Source organism: Paroedura picta, chromosome 17 (assembly GCF_049243985.1).
Source record: "Paroedura picta isolate Pp20150507F chromosome 17, Ppicta_v3.0, whole genome shotgun sequence".
Classification (NCBI taxonomy): Eukaryota; Metazoa; Chordata; class Lepidosauria; order Squamata; family Gekkonidae; genus Paroedura; species Paroedura picta.
The window spans coordinates 20,909,167-20,935,163 of NC_135385.1; the positions used below are offsets into that span (position 1 = coordinate 20,909,167).

Genomic DNA, 25,997 nt, shown 5'->3' on the forward strand with positions numbered 1-25,997 from the left:
TCTCAGATATACAGGGCCTGGCGTTGCTGCAGAGTTGCAAATCAGCTTGCAAGAAGATAAAGAGCTTTTATTAACACCTGCTGTGTTATCTTTTCTTGTGCTCCCCACAGAACGTGAAAACCAGTCTATGCTGATCACGTAAGTCTGAATGTACAAGCTGCTAAAAATACAGGCGCTTTTTAGCTACCTTTCTTGCATAGTGGTCATAGTGCGCTTTGCATCTGTCCACACAGCTACCACTTTTTAAACCCCGCCCTCCCTACAAGTAGCTCTGTGATGTGCATGCGGTCTCCTTCTCTCCCATTTATCATCACTACAGCCCTGTGAGGCCAGCTTGGCTGAAATTTGCGTGGCTTAAAGTCACCTACTGGGGAACAGAACCAAGATCTGCCTGGTTGTAACTCAAGGGTCCCCAGCTTTTTATGATCCTGAAGGCACCTTGGAGATTCTGACATAGGGTGGTCGGTGAAGCCTTAAAATGGCTGCTGAGGGAGGTGGAGCCAGCCACAAAATGCCTGCCTACTGCTTGCCATCGGTCATACAGTAACAAAGATCTTTGTGCTTTGGTCACAGGTGCTGCCAAAGCAAAGTTTGTAAAAAACCTACACGGCCAATCAAATCTCCAGCAGCCACCCAGAAGCCCTGATGGGCAAAACCCACACCTGGCCCCAACCGCTTTCTAAAAAAATAGGTGTCAGCGGATGTTTTGGTGCTCATGGGCGTCGTGTTGGGGACCCCTCTGTTCTAATTCCTGTGCCGTACAGTTGTCCTGCTGCTGATTCCCATCTCCTCTTTCACCCATAGCGGAGAATCCGGGGCTGGCAAGACTGAGAACACGAAGAAAGTCATCCAGTATTTTGCCAATATCGGCAGCACGGGCAAAGCCTCTGCTGACGGGAAGGTAAGGGCTCCTGGCAGGCTGAACTGCCAACCGTTGTCTGGCGGCAACCAGAATCGTCGCCCATTGGTGATTCCAGAGAAAACATTCCTCTTTTGCAGCTGAGAGTGTCGTATTTAGCCATGTGATGGTTGTGTCTTGCACAGGGGTCTCTGGAAGATCAAATCATCCAGGCCAATCCCGTCCTGGAAGCCTTTGGGAATGCCAAAACGACAAGGAACAACAATTCCTCTCGCTTTGTAAGTGTGTGGTACCCCCTTCCCCATCAATGCCTCCATTCTCCTTCTACCCCTAGGCAATGTATTGTTCACAGATCCTGTTGACCAGATGTTTTCTGAGTTCCCAGGTGTGCCCAGGTCTTGATCTAATTTGGGGCCAGGGGGAGAAGAGGCTTAAACCTTCAACCCCATGCTGCTTCCCCAACCTGAAGTGGCCTCAGGCATTCCGCACGATTGCGGAAACGTCTATCACTTAGCGCAGTATATTCCATTTGTGCGATTTCTCTTTGCCGAGATGCACCTTTAATTGCCGGAGATACTCGTTCCCAGGAGTCTGTTTAAGCGATACTTTATAGAATTGTTTTGGAGAGCAAATTTGGTTTGCAATTGCAAAAAATCCCCATGTTTCTGGCCCTCTTGGACAGTCTGTCTCCCAAAGACTGCACTGGTCTACAGCCATCTGCCTATTTATTCTTTGCATGACTGTATTTCTCTCTCGTTCAACGGGCCGGTCTCCTTTCCTCTCATTGCCTAGGGTAAATTCATCCGAATTCACTTTGGCAGCACAGGAAAACTGGCTGGTGCAGACATTGAGAGCTGTAAGTATCCAAGTGGGTTCTGCCTCTGCTATAAATCTCAAAAGCCAGCCGTACTTGTCTCTCTGTCGGCCCATAACAGAGGTATTGGATTCTTATCTCACTACATATGCTAACCTCATTCAGCCCTCGCACCTGCCTTCTGAACAACCTCCCAAAAGGGCCGTACATCCTTGTGATTTTATTTCTCAGTTGGAACGGAATAATAGATCAGAACAGTAGATGGTAATGTAATTTGGAACGGCAGATTGACATGTCCTTCTCAGGTCTTGGGGGCGCAGGGAACAGCCCTATAGCCAATTGCCCCACTTCAAAGAAAAAGGTGCTTGAGAGGAAATAGAATCATAGAAACACAGCGTTGGAAGGGTCATCTAGTCCAACCCCCCGCACCATGCAGGAAACTCACAACTACCTGCTCATCCACTGGGACCCCAGTTCCATTCCCACATGGATGAAGGCTAACGGCAGAGTCTCTGTTAATGACTCTCAGCATTCCACAATTAAGCACACCCCTGCCCTTTAACCTCCCGTTTTGACATGTTTGTTTCCTCCACTGTGTTTTCCCTCCGGAGTGGAACCCAAACAAATGGTGACCTCTTTGGGCCTTGAATCTGCTGAACATCTTAATTTGCCACTCGCCCTCTGCCTATGTGTCTGGGCTGGTCACTTCCATATTATTGTATCTGGGGCAGTATGCAGGCACACAAAAGCCTGGTTAAAAGTCTCTTGCTCTTAAAGGGGTCCCTGAGGTGGGATAGAAATGGTTTCATTCAAGTGAGGGTTTGAGGCCCTGCACAGCGGAAGAGCTGCCTCCTTAAATATATCCGGAGCTGCCGATGGAGTCTGCGTTCTCGCCGCGAGCCTGGGGTTTCCTTTCCTGTTGCAGATCTCTTAGAGAAGTCTCGGGTCATCTCCCAGCAACCTGCGGAGCGGGGCTATCACATCTTCTACCAGATCCTTTCAAACAAGAAGCCTGACCTTATCGGTACGGCATTTCGTATGCGGGTGATTTTGGGGCAAGGCACTTTTTGTGAGTGTGAGATTTAAGTGTGGGTGTGCGGGTGAGTGTACACTACAGGACCCCCCAGCTTGGTGCCTGCTTATTAATATAATATTTATATATCCAGTGGCACATGGCACACGTGTTATGTAGTCCGGAGATCCTAAAACTGCCAGGCAAGAGACGTTTGGAGGTGGCTTGCCATTGCCTGTCCCTGTGTTATGGCCTGGGTGTTCCTTGGAGGTCACCCTTCCAAGGACTGGCCAGAGCTGACCTGGCAAAATTGGGCTTGTGTGGTCTATCCAGACCAGGTGAGGTGCCCGCAGGCACAGAAACAGAAAATGGAACTTTTCCGCCAGAAAGGGGGGAGTTGACCAAGTTTCCTTGAACAAAACTTGGCATTTCCTTGAAGAACTGGGGTGGAGAGAGGCTGGTGTAGAAAGGATGGGTTTTTATTTTCGGCAAGTGAAATTGATTGTGCTTGGACTGGTGAGGCGGCAAAATTTCCACACTGGCCCCATTGTGACATCCCAGCATGGCGTAGTGGTTGCCACCTCCAATCTGGAGAACCGGGTTTGATTCCCCCAGTCCTTCTCCACACGCAGCCAGCTGGGTGACCTTGGGCCGGTCCCAGTTCTCCCCGAGCTCTCTCAGCCTCACCCGCCTCACAGGGGAAAGGAGCAGAAGGTGATTTTAAGTTCCTTTGGGTGATAAAAAGCAGAGTACAAAAAAAAAAACCAGCTCTTCTTCTTCTTCTTCTCTTCCTCAGAATCCTTGCTTCTTGTGTCCGACCCCAAGGAATACACCTGGACGAGCCAGGGGGTGACTGTGGTCGACAACATGGATGATGGGGAAGAGCTGCTTCTCACCGACGTAAGCCTGGCCCTGCCCAATTTCCAAAAACACAGAAGCAAAGGTTTGGGCAGGCATGGTTGGGGAATCATTATGATATCAGCGTGTCTACGTTTTGCCCCCAAGCCCAAATGTACTGCTCTGAAGCTCTGCCAGTAGCTCTCAATTATTATTATTATTATTATTTATTATTATCTTTCGATTTATTGCCCGCCACTCCCTTACGGCTCGTGGCGGGTTACAACATTTTAAAACCCCCAATAAAATCCATTAAAAACCCTCAGCAACAATTACAATATAACATTATCGGTTAGCAAGCTAACCTGGCAAGATAGGCTAATCAACCTCCCCCTCCTACTACAAGCAGGTGGAGAGGGGATACTGATGGTACTAATCCCCAATCTCAATCCCAGGTCCCGGGTCCCCGGGGGGGGCATAGATGTTAGCCTCGTCCTCAACCATAAACCTGGCGGAAGAGCTCCGTCTTGCAGGCCCTGCGGAATGATGGAAGATCTCGCAGGGCCCGCAGCTCTCCCGGGAGCTCATTCCACCAGGTAGGGGCCAGGACCGAAAAGGCCCTGGCCCTGGTCGAGGCCAGGCGTGCTTCCCTGGGGCCGGGAACGACCAGCAGATTTTCTCCCGCAGAACGTAAGGCTCTGCGGGGGGCATAGGGCGATAGGTGGTCCCCCCCCAATGGTTCACTGAAACTTTAGCTCTTTGGGCTGTTGCTGGATGGTGCCGGTTCTGATCCTGTATCTCCCTTCCCCGCTTTAACAGGTGGCCTTTGACGTCCTGGGCTTCATTCCAGAGGAGAAAGCCGGTATTTATAGGCTGACGGGTGCCATCATGCATTTCGGCAACATGAAATTCAAGCAGAAGCCACGAGAGGAGCAAGCGGAAGTGGACACCACAGAGGGTAAAGGGTTGTCTTTTTTTTTTTGGCCAGGGGAAGTTAAAAGAACTGATGCAGCTCAAGTGACCGTCTCCGGGAGAAAGCCAGCATGGCATAGTGGTTAAAGAGCGGCAGACTCCAGTCTGGAGAACTGGGTTTGATTCCCTGCTCCTCCACATGCAGGGGTAGTCGCAGTTCTCTTAGAGCTGTTCTTGCAGGGTAGCTCTCTCAGCCACACCTGCCTTACAAGCTGCCTGTTGTGGGGAGAAGAAGGAAAGACAATTGTCAGCCGCTTTGAGACACATGAGGCCAGCTGGGTGACCTTGGGCCAGTCCCAGTTCTCTCAGGGCTGTCCCAGTTCCCTCAGAGCTCTTTCAGCTGCACCTGCCTCACCAGCTGCCTCCTGTTGGGAGAGGAAGCAAAAAACAATTGTCAGCCACTTTGAGACACATGAAGCCCTTTGGGTGACCTTGGGCCAGGCCCAGATTCCTCAGAGCTCTCTTAGCCCCCCTACCTCACAAGGTGCCTGTTGTGAGGAGAGGAAAAGACGCCGATTGTACGCTCCTTTGAGACTTCTGAGAGAAAAACAGGGCGTAGAAAAACTCCTCTTATGACAGCCCCATGGGATTTTGAGAGAAGAAAAGAAGAGATTGTTTATCATATCCTACCGCTATGTAGCGACCCTGTGTTTGTGATTTCCCATCCAAGTACCAACCAGTGCTAGCTGTGCTCTTAGCCTCTGCGTTCGGAGGAGATCGGGGTAGCTTGGGCCAACCAGCCAGGTCTGCCTTGCCTCAGGAGAATATAAGGAGGGGGAAACTGAAGGCCCATAGCTTCCTGGAAGGGGAAATGTGTGATAAGAAGCATTTGAAGGTTTTCAGTTGTAGCAAATTTGCATCCTTGGTACTATAGCCCAGTGGTCCCCAACCTTTTTATCACCGGGGACCACTCAACGCCTTTTACTGAGGCCCGGTGGGGGGGGTAGTTTACTCCTCTACTCTCAACCACTGTCCTAACGCTCTCTGATCGCTATGGTAATGTTTAAACATCCCTTCAAAATAAGATACAGACATGCCACAACAATGAAGTGTGTTGTAAAGGGCTGGGGGGGATGAAGTAAAGGGCTGGGGGGGGGGGGGGGGGAGAAGGCATCCTTCGGGGCCCACGTCCAATTAGTTGAAGGACCACATGTGGTCTGCGGCCCACAGGTTGGGGATCGCTACTATAGCCAATACAAAGATTTGTTCAGCTGGGATGGATCCCGTCGAGCACGTGCTTTATCAAAGCAACGAGACGTTTCCGTGACGTCCCCATTGACCTGGCTTCTCTCTGGTTTGGGGGCAGTGGCCGACAAAGTCGCCCACCTGATGGGGCTGAACTCCGGTGACCTCCAGAAGGGCATCACCCGCCCCCGCGTGAAAGTGGGCAATGAGTTTGTCCAGAAAGGTCAGAACATGGACCAGTGCCACAACTCGGTCGGCGCCCTGGGCAAGGCCGTGTACGACAAGATGTTCAAGTGGATGGTGGTCCGGATCAACAAGACCCTGGACACCAAGATGCAGAGGCAGTTCTTCATCGGGGTGCTGGATATCGCCGGCTTCGAGATCTTTGAGGTACGGGGAGCCCGGAACAGCCTCTCAAAGGGCCGGACTTTTATTTGGATTCTCCGTATCGATCCAGAGCCAGGAAATCTGTGGCAGGGCTGAGATGAGGGTTCATTTAGATCAGGGGTAGTCAAACTGCGGCCCTCCAGATGTCCATGGACTACAATTCCCACGAGCCCCCTGCCAGCGAATGCTGGCAGGGGGCTCATGGGAATTGTAGTCCATGGACATCTGGAGGGCCGCAGTTTGACTACCCCTGATTTAGATGAATGCCAGACAAGACAAAACCAAAAATCTTACAATGAAAAAACGTTCTTAATTGTTTTTTTTAATGTATTGAAATTAAATTGCCGTCAGAAGCTTTTTAAACTGCCCAGATTTAGTATTTTTCTCCCCTGATCATAACGTGCTTTGGTGTGTCTTGAATCTTTGGCCCCACAACCTCATGGGTGGTCTAGAATTATGGGAGGGGGCAAAACCTTATTTCTCCCTGCTCTTCTTCTTTCTACGTGCCTGGCCATAGGGCATCACAAAAGCCAGAAAAGAAACATTTTATCTGTAATTCTTCTCTGAATATCTTTGGGTAAACCGTATTTGTATGAAAAACACACAGCCATTGAGAGCGAGGGCCGCTTTTTAAGTCTTACACTGAAAATGTACATGTTCCTAGTAGTTTGAAAATCTATTTAAATGGCAAACCACAACAAGATCGCTCAGCTCTATGGGACAAACCCGATCTGGTTTGCCAGAGCCCAAAACGTGGCCTGTCACCTTTGTAGAAGGCCAGTGGCGTTTCCAAGGGAGCCGAATCCACCGTGACTGACGGCCTTGTCTTCTCTCTCCCGACAGTTTAACAGCTTTGAGCAGCTCTGCATCAACTTCACCAACGAGAAGCTGCAGCAGTTCTTCAACCACCACATGTTCGTGCTGGAGCAGGAGGAATACAAGAGGGAGGGCATCGACTGGGTGTTCATTGACTTCGGTCTGGACCTGCAGGCTTGCATTGAGCTCCTGGAAAAGGTGACCATTCATTCATTCATTCATTCATTCATTCATTCATTCATTCATTCATTCATTCATTCATTCATTCATTCATTCGGGTCTTTTTTCTTGGGGGGACGTGGGTTGGCAAATCAGCAAGGGGACTGGTCCTCTTTTCATGTCTAATGTGCCCCTGCGTGTTTCTCTCACCGGCTCTTCTTCTCTCCCCCTCTTCTGCAGCCCATGGGCATCTTCTCCATCCTTGAAGAGCAGTGCGTGTTTCCTAAGGCGACCGACGCGACCTTCAAGGCTGCCCTCTATGACAACCACCTGGGCAAATCCCCCAACTTCATGAAGCCCAAAGGCGGGAAGGGCAAAGGGCCCGAAGCTCACTTTGAGCTGGTCCATTACGCCGGCACGGTGAGTCCCAACCAGGCCTGGCAGGACACTCTTTATATTCTGCTTAGCCATGCACACTACAGATTTTGTGTCTCCCAACACAATCTCCGGCATCATGAGTTAAAGAATACTGACCTTCGTGGACCAAAGGTCTGATACGATATAAGCCAGCTTCCTGTGCATCGTATATATAATGGAAAAAGGCCAAGATGGACTCTTGAATGCCAGGAACTCGTGACCACTGGTGTGGAGGATTGTCCCACGTCACAGGGGTGGGCTCTTGAGACCGTTCTGCTCTTCTTCCCTAGGTGGGCTACAATATCACCGGCTGGCTGGAGAAGAACAAGGACCCCCTGAATGAAACGGTGGTGGGCTTGTTCCAGAAGTCCAGCGTGGCTTTGCTGTGTGCACTGTTCAAAGAGGAAGAGGGTGCAGGTCAGCAGAAGTCGATCGGTCCCGTTTGAGCCCAGCGTTTGAGCCCAAATTGCTCCGGGTGACAGATAGGGAGGGGGTCTTCCGTTTCGTGCTCACCAAGGCCCCGTGGGAAATGGCCCATGTGTGGGCAGACATAACCATTCCCCTTTCTCAGTGTCACCCCCCCCCCACCCCCAATCCTAGGGTTGCCAGTTCTGGAGGGTGAAATGCCAGGAGATTTGGGGGTGGGCCCTGGGGAAGGTGAGATTTGGGGAGGCAAAGGATCTCAGCTGGTATATAACGCTATACAGCAACCATTTTCTCCAAGGGAATTTACGTCCGTCCGTCCTCTGGAGGTCAGATCCAATTCTGGGCGCACTCCAGGCCTCCCCTGGAGGCTGGCAGCCTTAGCTTCCACGTCTGGGTTTCCCCTCCCCCCCCCCCAGTCCTGTTAAATATTGTGAAATCCTTGGCCATATACCTTGTTCAGCAATAGGGACACAAATTAAAACGGCTGCGATTTTCTTGCAAAGCGTTTCCATGCGTGTGTGATTTCCTTTATCGCCCCGTCTCCTTCACTCGTCCCCGTTCAAATCTCGCCCTCAGCTACGACAACCAAGAAGCAGAAGAGGGGGTCTTCCTTCATGACCGTCTCCAACTTCTACAGGGTAAGAGAAGGTTCGGATCGGGAAGGACACCTGTCCTGATCTGAGCTGGACCCCGTCACCTGTCGGGGTCGGTTTTGTGCACGCTGACCGGCATCGGCTCTCCGGGTTCTCAGACAGAGATCTTTTATTAACATCTCAAGCTGGTGGGGAGTGTGGGTGGGCGGGTCGTTGCGCGTTTCCTGCCTTGGGCAGGGGGTTGGACTAGATGACCCTGGAGGTCCCATGATTCTATGAGAGATGGCTCTTCTGTGTACAAAGAGAATGGATCCACAACCACCAAGTCCTGAGCTGTATAAATTCAAGTGGGTAGCCGTGTTGGTCTGAAGCACAACAAAAATAAGAGTCCAGTAGCACCTTTAAGAGCAGCAAAGATTTATTCAAGGCGTGAGATTTCAAGTGCAGGCACTATTGGTCCCTGTTTTTGCAACAGTATCACTCAGCTCCCTGAAGTTTCAGTGTGGTGTTATGTCTTGTCGTACATCCACCTAAGGGAGCATACCATCCTGTTGTCACGCAGACAGTATTATCAGCCATAATGATAGTATTTCACAGACCTGGTCTTACGATCCGCACCCTCCTCCAGTCCTGGTCACACTCCCCTCTTCCCGTTCCAGGAGCAGCTGAACAAGCTGATGACGACCTTGCACAGTACAGCCCCACATTTCGTGCGCTGCATCGTTCCCAACGAGTTCAAGCAGTCCGGTACGTGCCTTGGTTGCTGGCAGCGCAAATAGTCCTCCTTGCCAGCTGGGCGGGGCTGCCATACTAGTCTCTGCAGATGGCAGGGCCTTGCTAGGGGTGGCCCCAGAGTTCTCGTAACCATCACTTTACGTCACAGTCCGGTCGATCCAGCCCTGATTGTGTCAAGTCTCCCAAGTCGATCGCAGTCGAGGAATAGTCCTAAAGAGCCTTTGCTCTTGCCGTCCCAGTATGGGAAGGTTGACAGGCTTCTTCTGGATTCACAGGTGTGGTGGATGCTCACCTGATCTTGCACCAGCTGGCCTGTAACGGTGTACTGGAAGGCATCCGTATCTGCAGGAAGGGCTTCCCCAACAGGCTGCAGTACCCGGAATTCAAGCAGAGGTGAGCTTCGCCTTTTTAAATTTAAAATATCTCCTTTTTCTGAACGCAGGGGTCCCCAACACGGTGCCGGAGGGCACCGTGGCGTCCCCCAAGTGTTTTAGGAAGTGGATGCCCCCTGTTGGATCAGGCAGATTCCAACTGTTGCAGCCTCCCAATCCTCTCTTGTGTCTTCCTCATGTCAGGTACCAGATCCTGAACCCCAATGTCATCCCTCCGGGCTTTGTGGACAACAAGAAGGCCTCTGAACTTCTGCTGGGGTCTGTTGAGCTGGGAGAGAATGAATACAAAATCGGGCACACTAAGGTAACACCTGTTCCCACTTCTGGCCTGGGCAACCCTGTAGATATCTCGTCCTGTTTTCGCTCAGAGTCATGGATATATGCATGCAGGAAGAAGGGAATCCAAGAAAGCGCTCCCCCGGCACCATTTATTTATTAAATTTATAGGCAGGCTCGGGGCAGTTTACGACGTTTTGTCATTTGGCTTAAAATACAATAAAAGCAATAAGCACACCCTAATTTTCCATTTCCCTGCTACTTCATGTTTTCAGTGGTGCAGTTTTGTTCTGGAGAGGGACGGAGGGAGGCCCATGTGATTTTATCTACTTGTTCGGGCCTCGCCCAGAAACCTGGTGAAAGTGTACCATTTTGCAGGCCCTGGGGAGCTTGAGTAGTTCCGTCAGGGCCCGGATCTCAGCTGGCAACTGATTCCACCTGATTGGAGCCAAGGCCAAATAGGCCCTTGTTTCAGGACATCGCCAACGTGTTGGCCTTCAAAGATCGTGGTGTTCTTCTAGGGACATAGGAAGGTCCCTGCCTCTCCCCAAGGAAGCTCTACACCTCCTCCTTACGAGGGTCTGTCCTGGAAATCAGCATGTGAGGTTGAACATGGTGGAGCAGGTCACGAGGGCAATGCCCTGCCATCAAGCTGACCGACACAATGACCTCTGCTTTCCTAGGTGTTCTTTCGGGCCGGCATCTTGGCCAAGCTGGAGGACTTGCGAGACGAACGGCTCGCGAAGATCATGACCATGTTGCAGTGCCGCGGGCGGGGATTCCTGATGAGGATCGAGTTCAAAAAGATGCTGGAAAGGAGGTAGGGACGTCCTGCCCTCTCTCCGCTTTGCCGTATCGGCCTGCGTGTGAACGCACGAAGCGATCTTCTGCCGAAGCAGACCCTTGGTCCGTCCCGGTCAGTCTTGCCTTCCCAGACGGGCAATAACTTTCCATTTTTTCCCCCTTGCAGGGTGGGGCTGATAGCAATCCAGAGAAACGTCCGCAAGTTCTTGCAGCTGCGGTACTGGGGATGGTGGAAATTGTACAACAAGGTGAGGAAAAGGCAGGAGCCGGGTGGGAGACGGCAGCCGGACTTTGCTCGCTTGAAGGAAACAAAAGAGCCAGGGGGAAAACCCTTTTAGCTATCGGTGGTTGGGTGGGATTGTTGCCTTTTAAAGATAAGAGCGGGGGGGGGGGGGGTTCTTGACCGGTTTGCACTGCGATGAATAATCCCCCCGTTGTGAGAATCACTGATTGTGAACTTGCTGATTGTGAGAATCGGTTAATGATTACCGTGGGGAAAAGGGAAGTGTGATTTCCTATAGAATCAAAGCCAGCAGAGTAAATCTCAAATTGACTTGCCCTGGGGAATGGTGTGAAAACTGAGACACAGGGTTTTTCTTGTGCCTTTGCAAGCAGATTTCCCCCCCTAGCCCTTTGGGAAAAGAGGTTGGTTGTTTGAAGAGTTGGCAAATGCCTTAATCTCCACCCCTGGTCATTTCAGGACAATGCCCAGTAGCTTCTCAGGATGCCTTGCAGGGTGCAGATGGTCTAGCCCCCTTAGGAGCCTCTGATGGCCACCTCTTTCATAAGCTCCTCCAGCAGAACCCCCCCCCTTCCCCTTGTGGGTGGGAAACACTTGTGCAGGATCCACTTTGCAGGGTTCCTAGCAGATTGAACAGGTCCCTCCCCAGTCACCTTCGCGTCTGGCTTCCCGGCCTGCAGGTGAAGCCTCTGTTGAACGTGGCCCGTCAAGAGGAGGAGATGAAGGAGAAGGAGGAAGAGCTGAGGAACGCCATGTCCAAGACGCAGGAGCTGGTGGACCGCGTCAAAGAGCTGGAGGAGAAGAACGCCACTCTCAGCCAGGAGAAGAACGACCTGACCATCCAGCTGCAGGCGGTGAGTCATTGAGCCTGGCTCTGGAACGCTGTTGCTTGCCCCATGTGAAGAAGAGCTGGTTTTATACCCCGCTTTTCACTACTCGAAGGAGTCTCAAAGGGGCTTCCAACCAGCTTCCCTTCCTCTCCCCACAACAGACACCCCGAGAGAGCTCGAGAAGAACTGTTCCCTGAGAACAGATCTAACAGGACTGTGGCTAGCCCAAGGTCACCCAGCTGGCTGCATATGAAGGAGCGGGAAACCCTACCCCGCTTGGCGGACGCTTAACCCCGACACCAAGCTGTGCGCATGAATTTCATATTTGGCGCTTGCCAGGAAACTGACATTGGGCCAAGTCCCATCCTGAATGTCCACCACACACAAATCCCTACGAATGAGAATCAGAGATGAATGAGGTTTTGAGGCCGCCGTGAACAATGGCTAATAAAAGGGATCACAGCGTTACAGAAGATAGGAACAAACAAAAAGATGCGGTGGGGAAAAAAGCATCCCCGCTCCTGTAAACCTCGAGTTAAGACACACACTAGTCCTTTTAATAAGGAATCTTCCTTTTTGTTACTTCGAAGAAGCGATAAACCCTCCACAGATTATTAAAGAATATAAATCAAACTTGTGTGTTCTGCACCGATATTACAGTCTCACAGAGTCACTCCAAGGGGCACTCAGTAACAATTGAAACAGCAAAAGAAGAGCAATAAACTCAGAGACACTTCTTAGTCTTAAAGGAACAGGCCAGTCTTCAGTCTGCAATTCAACAGGTAGTGTCGTCATCAAACGTTGCCTATAGATTAATTAATCCAATCTGTAGGTTATTAATCCGGGGCCATTCATTTTCCTGGAGTAAAACAGGAGCATTATTTCTTCCTTTGGAGTGAATCCAACTTGGTCTCTTATATTGGCACTTCCATGCCTTCCTTACCCAGGAGCAAAGATCCATATGGATGCGCAACAGAATTCTAGAAATGTATTTCTTTCAGCTCTTCATCTGGCAACATATTTACTTCAGGAATACGAACATCAGTGTGGAAATCTGTTTCCCAGCAGACCACAGTCCCACTGTGTCTAGCAAGAAGGCTCCACAAAGATGGAAAACCATTTCCTCCCTGCCTATGCCCCTCAGAGAGCTTTATGCTCTGCCTCCACCAACCAGCTAAGGATCCCTGGCCCTAAAGAAGCCCACCAAGCCTCAACCAGGGCCAGGGCCTTTTCAGTCCTGGCCCCCACCTGGTGGAACGAGTTCCCGGAGGAGTTCAGGGCCCTGATGGAGCTAAAACAGTTCTACAGGGCCTGCAAAAGGGAGCTCTACCACCAGGCATTTGATTGAGACCAAGCGACCAGCAACATCTACAGGGCCCCTGCTCCCTCCCTCCCATGTGTTTTGCTCTGGACCTTTTTGTATTGTTATACTTTGCACCTGTGTTACAGTTTAATGTTCATATCATTTATGTTGTATGAAAATCATTATGAAAACCAAGTTCTATGTATCGTTTCTATGTTTTATGTGAACCACCTAGAGCCTCAGGGGAGGGCGGTATATAAATATAAATACATTTTGACTGTTGTTAAGATAACACTAGCCTCCGTGGCATGATCTCGCTCCGAGGCACAGCTTCTGGGGAAGGGAACTAACCCCGGACTCTCTGCCATCTTCCCTCCTCAGGAACAAGAGAATCTTATGGACGCGGAAGAGCGCCTGACCCAGATGATGAAGGCCAAGATGGACATGGAGAGCCAGATCTCGGACATGAAGGAGCGCCTGGAGGAAGAAGAGAGCTCTGCCTCTACTCTGAGTGCCAACAAGCGCAAACTGGAGGGAGAGCTCAACGATCTCAAGCGGGACCTCGAGGGCCTGGAGACCACCCTGGCCAAGACGGAGAAAGAGAAACAGGTACGCTCTCCTTTCTCGGCTTCTTTCAGTGTTCAAGACCAAGGAGACGACCGGGGTTGAGTTGCCCAAGTAGGCGTGGCTTTGACTGCATCAAACCCTCTGCCTCTTTTCCAGGCTCTGGATCACAGAGTGCGGGCCCTGACTACCGACCTTTCGGCCCGGGAAGACAGCCTCGCCAAACTCCAGAAGGAGAAGCGGGCTCTGGAGGAGCTTCACCAGGTAGGAGCAGGACTGCGGCTGCTCCTTGTTTGCGTGCGGTGGTAAAAGCATTTGCTCAGGCCCCAGAACTTCCAGTTAAAAGGACCAGGTGATGATGTGAAAGGCCTCGGCCCGAAATCTTGCGCAGCGGCTGCCGGTCAGAGTAGACGAGACTGATCTTGATGGTCTGACTCAGCAGGCAGCTTCATGTGTGCTTGTGTGGCATGTGTGCCGTTTATCAGTGGCAGAGCATCCACTTGACGGGTTCCGTCTGGACGAAAGAGTCCTATTCAGCATTTCCTCTATTAAACCCCAACCTCAAAGTAGAAAGTTCTATCATTTATAAGCCGGTTTAGCCCCAGGGAAGATTTCGCAGAGGAAACTGAGCTTTGGGTGCACTAGCATTCATTTCCCCCTTGTCAAAGACAGGGGAGATTTATTCGCGTCTTCGGTTTCCCCCCGGGCAGTGACGAGTTTTCCTTCTTACGTGTGCCTCTCTTTTCCAGAAAACTCTCGACGACCTTCAAGCTGAGGAAGACAAAGTGAACCATCTTACCAAAACCAACAGCAAACTGAGCACGCAGATTCACGAGGTCAGCCTCCATCTGTCCGCCACAGCTGGCTGGGGGTCTCAGGGGCAAGGATTTTGAATGATCCGGGTTCCCCTATCCCCTTTAGGACTAGTTTCAGGGGCCCCTGGGCAGAGAGCAGCCTGGGTCTCCTTCCCCTCCTCAGTTTCCCATTTTACTATGCCTTTTCTTGGTTCTCCTGAACAGCTGGAGGACAACTGGGAGCAAGAGAAGAAGATCCGGGCCGAGGTTGAGAAAGCCCGCCGCAAGGCAGAGGGTGACCTGAAAATGACTATTGAGAACCTCAACGAGATGGAAAGAGCAAAGCTGGACTTGGAAGAGGTGGTGAAAAAGTAAGAGCACATCGGAACCCATCATCTAGCAAAGGAAATGGGGCCAGGAACACAAGTGAGAAAGCCCTGAGTGTGTATTAAGTTGTCAAATTACCTGTGATTACCAAAATTACCAAAAACGTCCAGCCGTCAACAACCTCACTCAGGTCTTGCAAACTGGGTGCTGTGACTGCCTTGGCTGCGTCGATCCATTTGTTTGACCTTTTTTCCTGTCCCCTTCCACTTTTCCTAGCATTATTGTCTTTTCCGATGACTCTTGTCTTCTTCTTATGGGGTCAGTTTGCTCATTTTAGCTTCGAGGGGGAGTTCAGGCTCTCTCTATGTAGATGTGGATTGGCCAGCAGTAAAACTGACTGAACATTGCCAGGGCTAAGGGCTGATTCTCTGGATGGTTTTGTCGATCCTGTACCCTGCGTATAATTCTGTCTGTCATTATGATCTCTGAAGATATACATTAGGAATCAGGCTTTCTCAACCTGGGTTTTGCAAAAACCCTGGGGTTTCCTGACAGCCCCGGAAGGGTTTTGCCAATTGGGTGGGAGTTAATTCATTTTTTATATATTTTAAAAATATATTTGGGGTGATAGGACCATAAAACCTAACTATGAAAGCACGGCCTCTTCAATTCAGTATGGTTTGTTGAGATTCTCTGTTCAGATTCTCTGGTGGCGACGTTGCGAGTCTTTTCCGCTTGATGTCTGTGCGGCAAGATCCGCCAGATAAACTTGTGCCGTCGTTCCTTGCAGGAGAGACCTGGAAATTAACTCTGTCAACTCCAAAGTGGAGGACGAGCAGTCCCTGAACTCCACACTGCAGAGGAAACTGAAAGAGCATCAGGTACGGAGGGAAACAAAGGGTTTGCGGATGGTACCCATTGACAGCACTTCCTTGAATTGACCGTTCCCCCACCGTCTACTGGTCATGGTAACAGAAGAGCTTCTCGAGAGATCTAGCTTTCCCTCATTACCTTCTAGGCGTGGTGGAGCTGGGTCTTTCCCCTGACTTGCTAGGCAGCCGCCAGCTGTTGCCGACTTAAATATTGTGAAGCCTTGCTTCAGATCTCTCCTTCTTGTGTGTCTGGCAGGCCCGAATTGAAGAGCTGGAGGAGGAGCTTGAAGCTGAAAGGTCGATACGAGCAAAGGTAAATGGGGCCTCCTGTTGAGCCAAGAAGACCCCCCCCTCCTCCCAGTTTTGCAGACCAGTAAAGCCACATGTTGGTCAGTCCTTGGTAAAATTATGATTGTTGAACGAATTCAGCTACTGTTGGGAGGAGGGCCTTGGCCCTGAATGTTGGCCCTTCCCGACTTGGGAACCGCCTTTCACTCTTGGCCATCTTGACAATTTTGGGGTGATAAAGTGGCATAGAAATGTTTAAAATACGTGAATGAAAAATGGCCACCAGCTCCCCCTGAATTGCAAGGATGTGACATCAGAATCATGTGACAGGAAGAGGGGGAGCCAGAATCTCGGTACAGAAAAGGAAACCTCCCCACCACTGAGTGACTTCGTGTGGCGATCCCTCTGCTTCTCTCGGCACACGCTCAGTGACAGACAGGAGGCAAGGTGCCCTTGCTGTGTAGGCACGGGCCTTAGTAGCTAGTCCTTTCTAAAAGCAACAAAAAATAGCAGTTCTAGAGGAACTCATGACCCAGTCGGTGGGGCCCTGCAACTCATGTGAGTGACCCAAGCCAGTGGGTTGGATTGCTAGTCTAGAAACCCGTTACTCCAAACCAAATATTCAGTGCCCCAAAAGGGGATTCTTGCATCCATTGCTTCCAGCGTGAGGGTTGTACAGGGCCATTCACAACCCCCCCTGTAGTTTTCAGAGGGCTAAGAGCCCAGGGAATCGGACAACGTCTCTTCTGCTACGTCTTTCTCAGCATCTGTGTTTCTGACGCTGGGGGGGGATGTAAGTTGGGACGAAGCAACGCTCAGATTTGGCTTTCTTGGCTTCCCGCAGATCGAGAAACAGCGCAGCGATCTGTCCCGGGAACTGGAAGAACTCAGCGACCGTCTAGAAGAGGCTGGTGGGGCGACAACCGCTCAGGTGAGCCCTGATCAGAGGAAGGGAGAGACTGAACAGCTTTTATCAAATAGCTCGATGATGCATGCAGAACCGGAAGCGGGAAACCGTGTGGAAATGAACTGCCAAAGTTAGATATAATTTGACAGCCTGTGTTACCGTTTGACTGCACAGTGTTAAATGTGCAAGAATGAATGAAACCGTACTTTAGCTTATTAGACCAATCATAGTTCTTGGTGCATATGTGTATCCTTATAATCATTGACCACGGAAGAAAGTCCCCAGGGCCGAAATGTGTTTGGGCGTGTAGATTTCGACAGTGTTCATATTTGTACTTCATCAGTTGACGGATGGATATATTTATGTATTGAGGACTGCTTAGTCCAGCGGTTTCAATCAAAAGGCTGCATTCAAGGCCTTCTCGTTTTAAATCTGCATTTAAAGTCTGTAAAGTCAATGGATTGGCTTTGTTTCATTTGTTCCTAACATTGTTTCTACTCAACGTTTGTGGGACTTGATTCCCTGACGGAATCCTTATGCTTTTGAATGAACTTTTGCTTTGGAGCGAGTGCTGAAAGCACTCTCAAATAACTCGTAGATAAAAGTGGCAACTCAGAGAAGCAAACTGAGCCCTGGAGGAAGGACTATCAGGGCAGGACAGAAAAATTAAAGCTGACTGAGGTGTGTCCTTAAAGTGAAAAGAAAGAGGAACGGAGAAAAAGTTCCGATGGAAGTGCACCGGGAAAGCATGGGAAACCACCAGGGCAAAAAAGCCCTCACTCTACGGCTACTTCATGGGTTCAAGTGTCGTAATTTGTGTCCTTCCCTTTCTGTTCCCAGATTGATCAGAACCGGAAGCGGGAAGCCGAACTGCTGAAGCTGCGCCGCGAGCTGGAAGAGGCCGCCTTGCAGAGCGAGGCCACGGCCTCCACCCTGCGGAAGAAGCACACGGACTCCATGGCGGAAATGACGGAGCACCTCGAGAGTCTGCAGAGGGTGAAGTCCAAGCTGGAGAAAGACAAGCAGGTCATGAAGGCGGAGATCGACGACCTCAGCGGCAGCATAGAGACGATCCAGAAATCCAAGGTGCGGGGAGGGGAAAGAAAAAAATGAGTTCTTCTAAGTCGATGGGACGGAAAACAAATCTTGGGGGGAAGGAAAAAGAACTGTTGTTATAAGAAAGAGAGAAACAACTTTGTATAGAAATAGGAGAGAGAGGTCTAACTAGCTCTGCTCTTCAGTCTGTTGTGGAGGTAGGAAGGGAGGATATTTTTATTTATTTATACTTTGATTTCTAAAACTGCCCCTCCTGGCATTGCCGGCAAAGGATCAGGAAGGCTCCAACTGAGTCTCAGGACGTAAGAAGAGATTATTTGAGAAATATCAGGACATTCCTGATCTAACTATGCTAAATTCACGTCTCCTCTGACGCCCCCTGCAGGACACTCTTCATATTCTGTTCAATCATGCACACTGCAGATTTTGCATATTCTAAGTCAACAGGACAAAAACCGAGTCTTGGGGCTGGTCAGGTTATCAGCTTCTGCCAGTTTATACCTCTTCCTAGAGGCCTGATCCCCATTCTCTACTTTGGTTGATACAGCAAAAGAGACAGAAATCCCAGGTGTGACAACCTCTGCTTTTTCTGCCTTTGTTTTTTCCCAGATCAATGCCGAGGGCCACGTCCGCAAACTGGAGGACAACCTGTCCGAAGCCAACGCCCGGCTGGCTGAGATGGAGAAGAACCAAGCCGAGATCAACGCTATTCGCACCCGGCTCCAGGGTAGGATCCCCTTCCGTCTCTCTGGGTTCTGAAGCCGTATTCCCCTTTTGGAATTCTTTTCACAAGGCCTGACCTGCCTTGGAAGCTCTGCACGTGTGCCTTAGGATCCTGTTGTTCTGAAGCAACAGAACAGAACTAGTCCAAGGGCACCTTGAAGAACAGTAAAGTTTTATTCTGAGTGTAAGCTTTTGCTGAAGATTCTGAAGCAATGGGCATGCAGACAAAAGCTCATCCCTAGAATTAAACATTGTGGGCTTTAAAGGTGCCCCTGGGCGCCCCAAATAATGTACTTTCAGACCTCTTTCAATGCACTTTGCAAGAGGATTTTCCTGTGTGAAGTGGCAGAATCCATTTCCAAACAAATCACAGAAGCAGAGAAATAAATGTTATTATTTAGCATGTGTTTAAAGTCTTGGTGGATATTTAAAGTCTTGGTAGATATTCCCCTAAGAGAAAACTGTGAATTGCACAGAAAAACTAATACCCCGAATTGAACTTTGTTGGTCTTAAAGGTAGCATGGGACTCAAATCACTTCCAGACTGTAACGACCCAGACCGTTCTCTTTCCGTCAATAAGAAACCACATCCCTTCAGTAGCTCTTCTTTCTTAAACCGCGCTTCTCTCCCTCTCGCGTCCCACAGCTGAGAACAGCGAGCTGAGCCGGGAGCATGAAGAATCGCAGACTAGACTGAACCAGGTACTCCGGGTCAAGACGTCCCTCGCCTCTCAGGTGGATGACTTCAAAAGGCAGCTGGACGAAGAGTCAAAGGTAGGGCATTGTTGGCAGCGTTCAAATATGTGAGAGGGCGGTGCAGCAGCTGCTTAAAAGGATAAAATAGCTTTATTGAGAAGAGAAATTTTGCACAAATGGAAGGGGATAGTCCTAACTGTCTAACTGACTAATGGAGGGAAAGCAATCAGGAAGTATACTCAAAAGGCTTGGAAGGAGGACATGGGAGGAGTATTTGAAAATACCAGGAAGCTCCTAATCTAAACGTGCTAACTACATATCTCCTCTGATGCTCCCTAGTCAGGGGGTTAATGAGATTCTGAAATGAACAGGAACCCATTGGCTTTTTTAGGCCCGCAGCGCAGCCGTGGTGAGCCTGGCTAACACCAAGCACGATTTGGACCTGATAAAAGAGCAGCTGGAAGAAGAGCAGGGGGGCAAGGCTGAGCTGCAGCGCCTGGTCTCCAAGCTCAACACCGAAGTCACCACGTGGAGGACCAAATACGAAACCGATGCCATCCAGAGGACAGAGGAGCTGGAAGAGACCAAGTAAGCAGGAGCTGAGAGGGGGGTTTCTGCTAAGAGTCCACGTTGTGCGGGGAAAGAGTCTTTTTACTGCATGTCTGTCCCACGGGCGCTACTGCCTATGTGATGCCATAGACTCCGCCCTCCCTGGCAGCCATTTTCTCCAGGGGAACTAATTCCTATTGTCTGCACACCAACTCTAGTTCTAAGAAATCTCCCAGCCCTGATTGGTGATCCCTTGTGCCAATTCTCACCTCCATGGTAATGTCTGCTGCCCAGCCCCATAACCGCCCTCGGCTTCGAGGCTGACAGTGTTGCCCTGCCTTCTTCTGCCAGGAGGAGGTTGGCCTCACGTCTCCAGGAGGCAGAGGAGACAGCAGAGGCTGCGCAAGCCCGGGCGGCTAGCATGGAGAAGACCAAGCAGAGGCTTCAGATGGAAGTGGAGGACCTCACATTAGATCTTGAGAAGGTGAGAGAGCGGAATCAAGCCTGGCATCGGCTCAACCAGTAGTGGAATCTTAAATTGGCTAATCAGGCTGGCAGCTCAGACTCCTCCCACCCACCCAGAACTTGGGGATATAGATCTAGCGGGAAACTCGGCCAATGAAGAGCCGGCCGAAGGGACCTGCAGGGACAGATGGGATTGTACGTAACACACGGTGGCTTGGTTCCCCTTTCCTCCCAGGCCAATTCCGCCTGTGCAGTCCTGGACAAGAAGCAGCGTGCCTTCGACAAGATGCTGGCAGAGTGGCAGCAGAAGTGCGAAGAGGTCCAAGTGGAGCTGGACAACTCCCAGAAGGAGTGCCGCATGTACATGACGGAGAACTTCAAGCTCAAGACGGCCTACGAGGAAGCCCTGGAGCACCTGGAGTCGGTCAAGAAAGAGAACAAGACCCTCCAGGGCAAGTATACTGGGGAAGGGGGCGGGGCTGTGGATATTCAGCGCTGGTCAAAAGCCAGGGTTGACTCGGATTGCCCACTTCTCCTGCCACGTCCCTCCAGAGGTGTAGGCGGGAGTGCTGTAGCAACAGTGCCCAGAACTGGCCGTCAGATTCAGTGTCTTTGTTTGTGTCTCTTTTCTCCAGAGGAGATCAAAGACCTGATTGACCAGCTGGGCGAAGGAGGGAGAAGCGTGCACGAGCTGCAGAAGATCAAAAAGAAACTGGAGGTCGAGAAGGACGAGCTGCAGATGGCTTTGGAGGAGGCGGAGTCTTCCCTGGAGGTGACCGTTTTCTGTTTCATTAGCCCTGGTTCGTTTCGCATTTGGGAATCCGCCGAGGACAGGACCGCCCACGTGACAGCGGCTGACTTGTACCCTCGACAAAGTGGGATCCCCTAAGGATTACAGGAGGGCCAATACAATGTCCATTTAGGAGGACAGAGACTAGTCTCACCCAGTGGAGTGCTCTTCCATGCAAAAAGTTCCTTAAACTTAGAAATCTAGCATGTCAGGAAGAAGTGCCATCTCCCTGAGCTGCTAGTCTTCTATGTTGAGGAAATTGAGAGTTCTCTGTTCTTGAACTTGATGGAGGATCTGAGCCCTCCGTTGCACGAGGCTCTCACCCTTGCCCGATGAAAGCATCACCCAAGCAACATGATCTAAGCACCTCTCCCAAAAGGCTGCTTTTCCAAGCCTCTCCTTGTATGTCTGCCGGCAGGTGGAGGAGAGCAAACTCATCCGCATTCAGCTGGAGCTGGCTCAGGTCAAAGCCGACATTGACAGGAGGATACACGAGAAGGAAGAAGAATTTGAAGCGACCAGGTATGGGGGGCAGAACGGGGGACGCTCCAGGGAGATAACTGCAAGGAAATACATGAGAATGCTGATGTTTTAAGCATGTTTGCATTTTGAGTAAAAAAAGAACATTGTTTATTGGGTTTGCCTGTGTCGTTTATAAAGTTTATCTCTCCGGGACCTGGCATTCCATCTTATGGGGCATAAATTAATTGACATTTGTATCCAATTTGAGCCTCCTAACAAAAGGAGTTTGACACCTCTGCAAGGTGTTCCTGGACTTGATTCAAGCTGTTCTTCTGTGGGCCAACACAGATACCTTCTGAAACTACCTTTGTGTGCGAATGTATAAAATTCTGGCCTCAGATAATTTAAGGGAAACACAGGTGGGGACAACAGGGTTGCAGATGGAAGGCAGACAGAAAGGTGGATTGAAGAAGCCCTCTCTTGACTGCTGCTTTTCAACAGCATATGCACCCTCCCTTGGCCACTGTGCAGTGATAACCAGGACCCCCCAGCCATGTATGTGCTGCCAAACTAGGTAGATTGTCATAGGCGAGACCCATCCGATGCTGCAGTTCCACATCTTTTGACTCAACCCTCATCACTTGACTGTGTTTGCAGGAAAAACCACCAGCGTGCCATCGAGTCCCTGCAGTCCAGCCTGGAGATGGAGGCCAAAGGGCGGGCCGAGGCGCTCCGCCTGAAGAAGAAGATGGAGACGGACCTGAACGAAATGGAGATCCAGCTGGACCACGCCAACAAGAACAACAGCGAGCTGGTCAAGACTCTGAAGAAGCTGCAGCAGCAGATCAAGGTGGGGAGGGGAGCCGATTCACAGGGGAAGGGCGGGAGGCCGGCCAAAAATGAAATCAGGGCCTGAGAGAAACACATGTTGTCCAGGCAGAGGGACAAGCTCATTGTCCTCGTCAAAGCAGGGGGGATCTAAGAGGACGGCCAGGTCAGGCCAAGGCTGGCTGAGTGGCCAGGCTGTCTTCAGAGGCTGGTAAGCTCATGGCATTCACTTGGGGAAGCAAAACAGCCATGGAAACACGCACCATTCAGTCCCTCGGCAAGCCGTTGTTCCGCGGCCCTGTGCAAATCCAGACCTGGCTGCATGCTGCTCTTCCCTTCTGTCCCGACAGGACCTTCAAACACAGATGGACGAGGACGCCCGTCAGCACGAGGAGCTTCGCGAGCAGTACAACCTCCAGGAGCGCCGCCTCAGCCTCCTCCAGACCGAGCTGGAGGAGGTCCGCACCGGCTTGGAGGGCAGCGAGCGCTCGCGGAAGCTCATCGAGCAGGAATTGGTGGAAGTCACCGAGAGGCACAACGAACTCAGCGTCCAGGTGTGATAACTCCGGGAGGCGTCGGGGTTAAGAGCGGCAGCCTCTAATATGGGCGAGGCGGGCTTGATTCCCAGCTCCTCCGCATGCAGCCGGCTGGGTGGCCTTGGGCTAGTCGCAGTCCTGTTAGGGCTGTTCTCACAGAGCTCTCTCGGCTCCACCCAGCAGCCTCCCGCCGCTCTGTGTTTCCTCTGAAGCTCAGTCCCATCGTGTAAGCGTTCGGCCCGCCATTGTCCTCGCTGACCTCTCTCTCCCCTTCGCAGAACCAAACCCTGCTGGTGATCAAGCGCAAGCTGGAGTCCGACCTCCAGCGCCTCACCAACGAGCATGAGGAGACCATCAGCGAATTCCGAGCTGCAGACGAGAGGGCCAAGAAAGCCGTGTCTGACGTGAGTTCTGCCCCAGGGCTCCCACGGCCATGAATTCTGTGAGGGTTGGGAATGCTCTGTGCAAAACCAAACAAAATGGGGCTGAGGTAATCCAGAGACTGCGACGCCACCCCTGAATTCCACGGCCTCCATGAATGATGGTCTCTCTCTCTTGTTTTCCCTCACACGAGCATGTTTCCAGAATAATATTTTGGGGCGTAATTTAGCAAAGGAACTACAGGAGTCACGAAAGACCCAGATCATCACGAATCACACTTTACTGTCCTCCTTGGCTCTTTTTTAGCAAGCCGTCTTAGAACGTTTTCAAGTATACTAATAGGCAACTGAGGGCTAGACACTTGCTCTTAAAAATGTAGACTAAAATGTTCAGGGAGATGAATTCTTTGTCCTCTCTTTGCCTCTTTCCTGATCTCTCACAAAAACTGGCCGTGTTGGTCATCAAGACTATGAGACTTGATGCTCTGAAACCAAGTTTTTTGGCGTCCCTCGTGAATAATCCTGTCTTGATTCCCCCCCACTTACCTTTTACTATTTCACAGCCCCCCAATTGTGGCAAGCATTTATGTTTGTGAGCATTAATGCTCTCCCCTCTGCTGTTCTCCTCGGGCGATTCTCAAAAAATGCCCTATTTTGAAAGGATGCGTCTCTGTAATCCAAACTGTGTTGAAATCTTCTTACGTGTGTTTATCTGTTGTCCACTCTACATCACTCTTCGTGGGCATCTCATTGACCCACTTCCTTCTAAATGACATGGATTTGAGGATGAGGCTAAGATCACTTCATTACTGGCAAACAAAAACCCTCTAGTAATCGAGTTGGCTGCCAAGCTCCCACAGCTGGCTATGAGGCCCTACAAGTGTAGAACAATTAATGCTCTATGGTGTGTTTTTCCTGTGTGCTCTTTTTTGTTTGTCAATAAAGGTCTGGTTTTTGACTCCCCCCTCCTTTACCCCCAATTTCAGGCGACACGCATGGCGGAGGAGCTGCGCCAGGAGCAGGATCACTCCATGCACCTGGAGAAGATCAAGAAGAACTATGAGGTCACCATAAAGGATCTGCAAGTCAAGATCGAGGAAGCTGAGCAACAGGCCCTGAAAGGAGGGAAACGCACCATCATGAAGTTGGAAACCAAAGTGAGAAGCTTTTCCCCTCCGTTCTTTTTCCTGAGCTTCTGAGGTCTGATGAGGTCAGGCAGGGTTCAGGAAAAGGGGACATATTCTTATGAATTAAATTGCTTGTCCAGCAGACTGTCCTCCCTCTCGGCTGTCTCCGTAGCTCAGTTAAAGACAGGGTGAAGCCTTCTTCTTCAGGAAATATTCCTATTAAACCCTCCCTCCCTTCTTGACATGTTGACCATCAATATTGACCTTGGGTATTCCAGGATTCTGAAGAAGTGACCTCCTACCAGCCTCACTTCTCAGCATCTGACCCTCATAGAATCATAGAATCATGGAGTTGGAAGGGGCCATACAGGCCATCTAGTCCAACCCCCTGCTCAACGCAGGATCATAGAATCATAGAATCCTAGAGTTGGAAGGGGCCATACAGGCCATCTAGTCCAACCCCCTGCTCAATGCAGGTTCATAGAATCCTAGAATCATAGAGTTGGAAGGGGCCATACAGGCCATGTAGTCCAACCCCCTGCTCAATGCAGGATCAGCCCTAAGCATCCTAAAGCATCCAAGAAAAGTGTCTCCGACCTTTGCTTGAAGACTGCCAGTGAGGGGGAGCTCACCACCTCCTTAGGCAGCCTATTCCAGGATCAGCCCAAAGCATCCTAAAGCACCCTCTCCGCCTCCCCTTCTGTTTTCAGATTAAGGAGCTGGAGACCGAGCTGGACTCTGAGCAGAAGCGGCACGTGGAGACGGTGAAAGTCCTGCACAAAAATGAGCGGCGCCTGAAGGAACTGGTCTTCCAGACGGAGGAGGATCACAAGACCAACCACCGCATGCAAGAGCTGGTGGAGAAGCTGCAGAACAAACTGAAGACGTACAAGAGACAAATTGAGGAGGCCGTAAGTCTCTCTTCGCTTTAGAACAGGGGTCCCCAACACGGTGCCCATGGGCACCACAGTAGCCCTCCTACCTGTTGCCCAGCTCCGAACCTTTTTGTCTTAAGCGATGCTCTTCTCGTTTTAACTCCCTGCAGGAGGAGCAGGCCAACCAGAGCATGGCGAGGTACCGCAAGACGGTGCACGAGCTGGACGATGCCGAGGAGAGGGCCGGCATGGCCGAGTCGGCGCTGAACAAAATGCGCACCAGGCACCGGGTGTCGGCCGGCAAAGCTTTCACCTCAGTGGAAATCATCCAGGTCTCCAAGTCTTCCGCTTCCAAGTCATCAGCGGAAGAATAGAGCCTGCCTTGGACCCTGCGGCCGGTACGTGTGAGGTTTCTCCTCTTGCCTTCTAGGAGGCTGGGAACCGGGGCTAAATAAGGCAGCGCTCTTTTCTACAAAGAGCACTTTGCATTCGTTACCCAAGCAGTCCTTACAACAACCCTGTCATGTAGGACGGCGTTATTTACCCACCCACAGTGTTTCTGTTCTGTACAAAAGCGAACTGTGCATCAACAAAATGAGTGCCTAGAAAAAGGGGCCATAATTGTGTGTGAGAACAGAGTTGTTGACAGCTTCTCCTGCAACGAATATCACAGTTGCAGATACATACAATGGGAACTGTG

At 50.7% G+C, this 25,997-nt stretch overlaps 1 protein-coding gene across 2 annotated transcripts in view; it reads left to right on the top strand.

The window, feature by feature from the left end:
- Positions 1-25,997, top strand: part of MYH16 (myosin heavy chain 16) — a 30,660-nt gene that overhangs the window by 3,937 nt on the left and 726 nt on the right. For both annotated transcript variants that reach the window (XM_077316602.1, XM_077316603.1), the window contains 39 exons: positions 111-138; positions 805-901; positions 1,045-1,137; positions 1,652-1,715; positions 2,599-2,697; positions 3,482-3,585; positions 4,342-4,480; positions 5,801-6,069; positions 6,910-7,080; positions 7,282-7,461; positions 7,749-7,875; positions 8,461-8,522; positions 9,137-9,224; positions 9,488-9,605; positions 9,788-9,908; positions 10,564-10,700; positions 10,851-10,932; positions 11,606-11,779; positions 13,440-13,667; positions 13,782-13,886; positions 14,372-14,458; positions 14,642-14,787; positions 15,534-15,624; positions 15,872-15,928; positions 16,748-16,834; positions 17,651-17,896; positions 18,476-18,593; positions 19,236-19,363; positions 19,677-19,873; positions 20,186-20,318; positions 20,535-20,751; positions 20,935-21,071; positions 21,508-21,611; positions 22,209-22,401; positions 22,730-22,933; positions 23,194-23,319; positions 24,282-24,452; positions 25,133-25,333; positions 25,468-25,695. In XM_077316602.1, coding sequence (XP_077172717.1) covers positions 111-138; positions 805-901; positions 1,045-1,137; positions 1,652-1,715; positions 2,599-2,697; positions 3,482-3,585; positions 4,342-4,480; positions 5,801-6,069; positions 6,910-7,080; positions 7,282-7,461; positions 7,749-7,875; positions 8,461-8,522; positions 9,137-9,224; positions 9,488-9,605; positions 9,788-9,908; positions 10,564-10,700; positions 10,851-10,932; positions 11,606-11,779; positions 13,440-13,667; positions 13,782-13,886; positions 14,372-14,458; positions 14,642-14,787; positions 15,534-15,624; positions 15,872-15,928; positions 16,748-16,834; positions 17,651-17,896; positions 18,476-18,593; positions 19,236-19,363; positions 19,677-19,873; positions 20,186-20,318; positions 20,535-20,751; positions 20,935-21,071; positions 21,508-21,611; positions 22,209-22,401; positions 22,730-22,933; positions 23,194-23,319; positions 24,282-24,452; positions 25,133-25,333; positions 25,468-25,671 — 5,333 coding nt within the window. In that variant the 3' untranslated portion in view covers positions 25,672-25,695. The remainder of the gene's footprint in view (positions 1-110; positions 139-804; positions 902-1,044; positions 1,138-1,651; positions 1,716-2,598; positions 2,698-3,481; positions 3,586-4,341; positions 4,481-5,800; positions 6,070-6,909; positions 7,081-7,281; positions 7,462-7,748; positions 7,876-8,460; positions 8,523-9,136; positions 9,225-9,487; positions 9,606-9,787; positions 9,909-10,563; positions 10,701-10,850; positions 10,933-11,605; positions 11,780-13,439; positions 13,668-13,781; positions 13,887-14,371; positions 14,459-14,641; positions 14,788-15,533; positions 15,625-15,871; positions 15,929-16,747; positions 16,835-17,650; positions 17,897-18,475; positions 18,594-19,235; positions 19,364-19,676; positions 19,874-20,185; positions 20,319-20,534; positions 20,752-20,934; positions 21,072-21,507; positions 21,612-22,208; positions 22,402-22,729; positions 22,934-23,193; positions 23,320-24,281; positions 24,453-25,132; positions 25,334-25,467; positions 25,696-25,997) is intronic.